The sequence below is a fragment of the Triturus cristatus genome, chromosome 6 (genome assembly GCF_964204655.1).
Source record: "Triturus cristatus chromosome 6, aTriCri1.1, whole genome shotgun sequence".
In the NCBI taxonomy this organism is placed as follows: domain Eukaryota; kingdom Metazoa; phylum Chordata; class Amphibia; order Caudata; family Salamandridae; genus Triturus; species Triturus cristatus.
Genome location: NC_140589.1, coordinates 1,914,820,808 through 1,914,828,947, shown reverse-complemented (window position 1 = coordinate 1,914,828,947; position 8,140 = coordinate 1,914,820,808). Strand labels below are relative to the sequence as shown.

The 8,140-nt window shown below is 41.0% G+C and overlaps 1 protein-coding gene across 1 annotated transcript; it reads right to left on the bottom strand.

Annotated features, from left to right (window-relative positions):
* Nucleotides 1-3,353: 3,353 nt before the first annotated feature.
* Nucleotides 3,354-7,080, bottom strand: LOC146822445 (uncharacterized). The gene has a single exon (XM_085613552.1). It carries the CDS (start codon nucleotides 7,078-7,080, stop codon nucleotides 5,257-5,259), a length of 1,824 nt encoding a protein of 607 aa, XP_085469678.1. The 3' UTR covers nucleotides 3,354-5,256.
* Nucleotides 7,081-8,140: the final 1,060 nt, after the last annotated feature.

Genomic DNA, 8,140 nt, shown 5'->3' with positions numbered 1-8,140 from the left:
TAAGTCTATTTTTGAGTATTAAGATTTCTGAGAACTGTATGGTGGATTCCTGTTGTTTTTGGTCTTGTTTGCAAAAATTAATTATTGGTTATTTTTCTAAAACTGGTGTGGTGACCTTTTGTATTGTTTTCACTGTATTATTATGTGTAATGTGCAAATGATTTACACATTACCTCTGAGATAAGCCTGACTGCTGGTGCCAAGCTACCAAGGGGGTGACCAGGGGTTATGTTAGAAGTTATCCTAACTAGAAGATAGTGTCCCTATTTGGACAAAGGTGCAAACCATTGCCAACTAGAGACCCCATTTCCAACATACATGTTGTAATGTAGTCACCATTACTATCAGCACCTCAGACTATGGTAAGCCATCGATCCCCCATAGAGGACATGACAGGACATCCATCTTAGGTCAGAACATGTTGTAATGTACAATCACCATTACCCTCTGTGCCACCACTGGTCATTAAAAGCTATGTAACTCACAGAGATGTGGTTTGGCATCCATCTTAGTTGGGTCCATGTTGTAATGCACTGCGATTATTACTCTCAGCATCTTCCCTGATTGTGGACATATCCCCACGGAGGACCTGAGAGTGGATGGTATCCATTCTAGTTACATACAGTGGGAAACGTGGTTTCAGTCCTTGAATAAGAACTCAAACTTGCTTCCAGCTAGCACCGGATCAATATTGCACTGTTTTTTGTGATTGCAGCCAGCAGAATACCCTGGCTTACCTGGCAAAAGGTATCACCACACTCAACATTTCTGGACGCGCTTGAATACCTGGCTTTGGTAGAATTCCTTTAACAGTCTTGAGCTTCTTTATGCTACTGCAGATCACAACCAGTACACTTGCCTTATTGATTAGCATCTGAACGGGACTACCCATGCTTTAATCTCTTATCCTGAGGTGACTGAACTTGTTTTCTACCCAAGACCATGACACAATGCTATGAAACAAGAACTGGCTTCTCCTCTTCATTCCTTCAACAAGTAAATCTATTCCATCCATTATTTCAACTAGACTTTCTATCAGGGGACTGGCCCATCCCCTACGATCTGTTATTTGTCCAATTTACAATATGCATCTTTGACCGCTATCACACCACTAGTTACCAGTGTAAGCAGTGTTGTGTTTAAAACCAGTTGATTTGTACATAGAGAACTGTGTACCAAAGGCAATACTTTTGTACTAACTGCCTGATCTTTTGTGACAAGATAGACCTTCCTCCTCTGTCGCCACTTCTTTCACCTGCACTCCCTGGTTATCCCATCTGTGCGCTCCTTTAATCTCTGATATCCTCTTTTTGCTCTCGATTGTTAATGTCTTATCCATCTCCTCTTTCCTGCCCTCCTGGTTTACTGCAGAGAAGCATGCTCAAATCCAGCAGGTGGACTGTAAACACGCCTGGAACAATGATGCTAGTGAAATGAGTAAGTGTTTACAGTCAGGGCACAGAACGTATAAAGAGCATCTGGAGTCCATGACATCTCCTCTGCTTTCCTCGTCCCATCCATTACTAATGAGTGAGTGTGATCACTAGAAGACATGTACTCAAAGCAATCTTCTGTAAATATTTTTCTCTCTGTGTTGTAAATGATAACCCTTTCCTCCTGGATTTGACATCCTCTTTGACCTTAGAAACTACCTGCAATATTAAGCAAATCAGGACACTGGCTCTGCAGTGCTGTGCTGCATTTGGTGTACTTTATTCCGGTTATTCCAGCAGTATTGCACTGAGAACTGCTCAGACAAATCACAACAGAAATTACTCTATGAACTTTTACATTAAGGCACTTATAATTAAAACCAGTTCAGGCAGAAGCAGTGGACCAGTTACTGCACCACGTTAATTAGCTTATTTTTGTTTCTAAGGGTATGGTCACCCCCGAAAGAAACAGGGCATTGGCTGATAAACTTCAATACAACAAACAGCATAATCTTCTAAGAAAATACAAAATTAGAAAACCACAATCAAAAGGCTGGTGGGTTTCCAAGAATCAATATCATACACAAATGCAATTTCAGAGCAATGTTTTTAGAGCCCAATACATTGAAAGTAATGCAGGCTGGCAGAGAATGTGAGCTGTTAGAGTGGAGCGCCAGAGCATAAGCAGAAATAGAAAGAGTGAATTTTCGGTTGTCCAGGCATCTCAGTTCTTTACTCCTCTAGGCACTCAGGAGTTCTGCAACCTGGAGGTCACCTGTAAAGTAATTCCCCTTCATCATGAGTTCAATTTGTTACGGATCATACTGCACTGCGAGATCAGATCCTCTGGCTGGTCAAAATGTAATATGGGATTTGAGAAGGTATGCGGCATCTAGGAAAAGTAAAGGGGCTAGATAATCACTTTCCTCTTGCCCGATCGTTCAGAGTGCCTGATGAATGTTCCTGCGGGGTCAGTAATCACGACTGCTTCACCTGTAGGAGAGCATCATTGCATGAACTGATTCCGATATATTAATTGTTGATTGCACAGGCTCCTGCCCGCACACTCAACTTCACAGTTGTCTCAACTCCTGTACTGATCTGTCTTTAAAACGGCCAATAAAAAGTGTTTTACATTTATATGGTTTTATTAAGATTTTGGGGAGTTTACCAAAGAAGGAAATGGGCACAGCAAGTAAAGTAAATATCCAGTGGAATATTAGGGGACATGGTTAATGAATAGGTCAAGGGTGGAGCCTCTGAGCACAGGTGGAAGCTAGACCTCCTGTGCATAGTCGGCAGCTATAACCACTATGCAGAGCTGGAGGTTACAACCCCATGGAAAGGTGCAGGTTAAGACCCCAAGCACAGGTGGATAGTGGAACCTCTGGAACCCCTGGACAAGGGTGGAGGATAAAACCACAGGCCAACATTGGAAGCTAAAATCCTTGTGTTCAGGTGAAGGTTAAAACCACTATTTACAGGTGGATATTGAAACCTCTGTCCACAAGTGGAGGTTTGAAACCCTGAGCATTGGTGGAGGATAGAACCCTGATGGAGAGGTGGCGGATAGAAAATTTTTGCACATCACGGTTCACAGAGATTCATACAACCGAGAGGCAGAAGAAAAAGGTCACCATTTTCTGCCTTATTCCCAGTCGGACACAAAGTAGAAAATCATGTTGTTGTACTAGTTTTTCAAGGTGAAACTCTTCTACAATCATGGAGCAATTACCCGGTAGCAGAAGATGGGTCAGTGGCATCTCATTGGTCCTGAGATCTTTGGGGGTATGGTTTGTCTCAAATTGGGGATTCAAGACCTATTCTGTGTGGCTTCAACTCCTTTCATACTCTCCATAACACCTTGTGTGCATGAACAGCAACATGTGCATACCAGGACTGGAACACTGGTTTAATGGATTTTTTTTTTTTTGGGCGGGTCTGAATTTAGGGAATCGGTGTTACAGGATACCTGTTTTCATAACATGGGCTTAACACAATTTATTTTTAGTTTGTGTTGTGCCTTCCCCTGAACAAAAACATAAATCAAACAATTTAATAGGGCAGTTAAAATTCAAGTCAGTCAAATACAGAAGAACAAATAAATGCTGAATAAGAAAGCTCAGCCTTTCCGCAGCACCTCACAGGGTGACCAGATGTTCCATCTTTGCTGAGAGAGTCTGTTTTTTCACCATCTGTCCTGACAGATTTGTAAAATTTAGTATGTGCGCATTTCTGAGGTGGGGGGGGGCGCAAAGGAATACATTTTTCTGTGCCCCAGTGCAGAATCAGTTAGAAAGCTCAAACAGATAGCAATTTGCATAACATATAATATTGAGTGTAAAGCCTCCATTTCATTCCTAATATTCCCTCAATTCTGTGATCTCTATGCTGATGAGTGCTGTGAATTAAGCTATTCGGTGCTCGCTGGTAACTGCAAAACTGTTAGCTCTACTTATATGTTTGCGGCATGTCCCCATTTTCGGTTTCAATAATTGGGTCACCCTACCCTTCATCTATTGTGTGGTCGGTGATGACCCACTAGAGTGCAATTTATACAATCTCACATTCAGTTCATTCTTCTGGTTTCTGTCGGATGTGAACTTTCATGTTACATTTTCTATTCCTTCCTACTGAATGTCTTGTAACAGTCGGAAAATTCATGTATTCCAACCAGTTTGGACTCTGAGCCTTCCCACATTCAATAACACTCATAATGTTTCTCTCCAGTGTGGGCATCCTGATATACCAGTAAGTTTACTTTTGCAATGAAATCTTTATCACATTCGGCTTCTCCCCAGTGTTGGTGTTCCTTCTACTAATTACATTGTCACATTCAGCATGTTCAGATGGTTCCTTCCACGAATGGAGATTCAAATTTGTATTTAGTGATGAGTTTGTGATGAACATTTTTTCACATTGAGTAAATCAGGGTTCTCATCATTGTCGGATTTTGAATGATATAGTAGTCCAGTCTATGAAACTGTATGCCTTGTCACATTCTGTACACTGATGTGGCTTCTCCCGGTGGAAAATTTCAGATGAGCAAACAGTCTTTCGTTTTGTGAATGAATGCTTGGTCACATTTTACTTTCGACAGCACATTGGATCTCTCTTTGTAATGAATGCCTAGACTCATTCCGATCAGTGGTGTAGTTTCCACACCGTATGAACCTACCAATGTAAATATTGTCCTCACTTTTCAACAAATGCCTTGTCAGATTGAGCACATTGATATAATTTTGCCCCGGTGTGAATTCATATGGTTTCTCTCCTGTGTGGATCCTCCGATGTTGTAGTAAGTGTTTTTTTCTAAAAAATGTCCTGCCACACCGTTTACAAGCCTACGGTTACTTCCCGGTGTGGATTTTCTGATGTAGAACTAATAGGTGCTTTAAAGCGAATGCCTTGTCCTATTCAGTATATTCATAGGGATTTCCCCCAGTGTTGACTTTCTGATGCTGTGTTAGGATGTTCTTTGCAACAAATGCCTTGTCACATCAAGTGTATTCATATTGTTTCTTCCCAGCGTGGAGTTTCAGATGTAGCATTAGGCAGTCCTTAGAAATAAACCCCTTCTCACATTCACAACAACCATAGGGTTTCTCTCCAGTGTGGATTTTCAGATGCTGTACTAGGTTGTGCTTTAGAGCGAATGCCTTGTTATACTCGGTGCATTCATATGGTTTCTGTCCTGGTAGACCTTTAGATGTTGCATTCGGCAGTGCTTTGAAAGAAGCGTCTGCTCACATTCACTACAATCCTGTGGTTTCTCGCCAGGATGGATTTTCTGATGGCGTACTAGCATGTGCTATAGAGTGAATCACCGGTCACATTCAGCGCATTCATATGGTTTCTCTCCAGTGTGGGTTTTCTGATGTTGTACTAGCTTGTGCTTTTGAGCGAATGCCTTTTCGCATTCAGTACATTCATATGGTTTATTTCCTATGTGGACGTTCATATGATGCATGAGGTGGGTCTTTCTCCTAAATGCCTTGTCACATTCAGTGCATTCATATGGTTTCTCTCCAGTGTGGGAATTCTGATGTGTCATTAAGTGCTGTTTTCTAAAGAATGCTTTGTCACACTCACTACATCCATAGGGTTTCTTCCCAGTATGGATTGCCTGATGATATTCTAGCTGGTGCTTTAGAGTGTATGCCTTGTCACATTCAGTACATTTATATGGTGTCTCTCCGGAGTGGACTTTCTGGTGTCGCCTTAGGCTTCTCTTAGCAAAAAATGCCTTGTCGCATTCATTGCACTGATATTTCTTCCCAGTGTGGGTTTCCTGATGGTCCATTAACTGCTGTTTTGTAATAAATGCCTTCTCACATTCACTACAACCATATGGTTTATTTCCGGTGTGTGTCTTCTGATGTAGTATAAGCATGTACTTTGTAGTGAATGCCTTTCCACAGTCAGCGCATTCATACGGTTTCTCTCCAGTGTGAGTTTTCTGATGTACCATTAAGTGCTGTTTTCTAAAGAATGCTTTGTCACACTCACTACAACTATAGGGTTTCTTCCCTTTGTGAATTTCCTGATGTTGTACTAGCTGGTGCTTTAGAAAGTATGCCTTGTCACAGTCAATACATTTATATGGTGTCATTCCTGAGTGTACTTTCTGATGCCGTGTAAGGCTTCCCATTGAAAAAAATGCCTTTTCACATTTATTGCATTTATATGATCCCTTCCCAATGTGGGTTTCTTGATGTTGCATTAACCGCTGTTTTGTAATAAATGTCTTCTCACATTCACTACAACCATATGGTTTCTCTCCAGAGTGGAATGTCTGATGTATCTTTAATTGCACTTTTGTTACAAACGCCTTCTCGCATTCTCTACAACCATAGGGTTTCTCCCCGGTGTGGAATTTCTGATGTCGCAAGAGACTATTTTTTTCAACGAATGCCTTGTCACATTCACTACAAGCATATGGTTTCTCGCCAGTGTGGATTTTATGATGTTGCAAGAGATGTTTTTTTGTAATGAACGCCCTGTCACATTCAGTGCATGCATATGGTTTTTCGCCAGTATGGAATCTCTGATGGGGTATTAGTTGTCCCTTTGTAATGAATGCCTTGTCACATTCCGCGCATTCATATGGTTTCTCACCAGTGTGCACTCTCTGATGTCGTTTTAGGGATGCACTTGTATTAAAAGCCTTGTCACATTCAGTGCATTCATATGGTTTCTCCCCAGTGTGGACTCTCTGATGTCGAATTAGTTCTCGGTTAGTAAGGAATGCCTGCTCACATTCACTGCAACCGTAGGGTTTCTCTCCAGTGTGGACTGCATAATGTCGATGTAGCTCTCCCCTTGTAACAAATGCCTTGGTACATTCAGTACATTTATATGGTTTCTCCCCAGTGTGGACTGTATGATGTCGTATTAGCTCTTTTTTTGTAATGAATGCCTTGTCACATTCTGTACATTTATATGGTTTTTCTCCACTGTGGATTTTCTGATGTCGCTTTACAGTTTCCTTTTCAACAAATGCCTTGTCACATTCAGTACACTTATATGGCTTCTCTTCAGGATGCATTTTCTGATGTCGCATTAGGGATGTTTTCCCAACAAATGTCTTGTCACATTCCGTACATTTGAATGGTTTCTCCCCTGTGTGGATTTTCAGATGCTGCATTAGGTTTGTCTTTGCAGTGAATGACCGGTCACATTCACTTCAATGAAAGGGTTTCCCTCCTGTATGGAATTCCTAATGTTGCTTCAACAGCTCTTTTCTAAGGAATGCCTGGTCACATTCCGTACATTTATATGGCGTCTCTCCAGTGCATATTTTCAGAAGTCGCAATAGGTTAGCCTTTGCAACAAACACCTTCACACATTCTCTACATTCATGTGGCTTTTGCCCCAAAGTGGATGTTTGCTGTTGAATTAGCTCTGCCTTTGTAATGACTGCTGGATTACATTCAGTTAGTTTAAAAGGTTTTCTATCCCTATGGACAGTCTGATGTGACTGCCAGTTTCCCTCAGCAGGGCATGCCTGATCTATCAACAGGTGTCCTCTTGCATGGAATGCCTTCTGACATTCAGTACATTCATATAACTTCTTCTCGGTGTCAAGACCCTTTTGATTGAATGTCTGCCCACATTACTTACATTTATATGTTCTGAGTCTTGCGTGGGGGACCTTGCGTAACTTTAGACTGCCTGTGTCCCTGAATGTTTTATCACATTCAGAACATTTATAAAGTCTTTCCATTGTGTGTGCTTTATGTTCAAACCCTAGTCACATTAAATACATATGGTCTTCTATGCTGACTTCATGTGCTCCTTATGTAATTCGATAAGAAATTGCTTTGAGGGCTTTAGTACATTTAGAAGTTTCTTTATTCCCTAGTGTCTCTCTGGTTAGTCTTTGAGTCGAGTATTTTTTTTTCACGCTGCTTGAGTGTGTAGATTAAGATAGCTTAATGATTATGAACGGGGTTTCATGGGATTAAGTTTCAATGCCCAACTTTGCAGGCTGCGGCTTTAACAAAATAGCCTTATACACTTTTCATCTTCCATTCTTAAAGCATTTCTTTCACCTGTAATAAAAAAAAGAAACAATAATGAAGAAACTTTAATTATGATCTAATGTTATCCCGAAAGACAAACTTCACATTTATAACAGAGTGAAAGAAACTCTGCAATACACTTAGTCGTTCACATTTTCAGTTATTATCTGATGTGAACTGCAG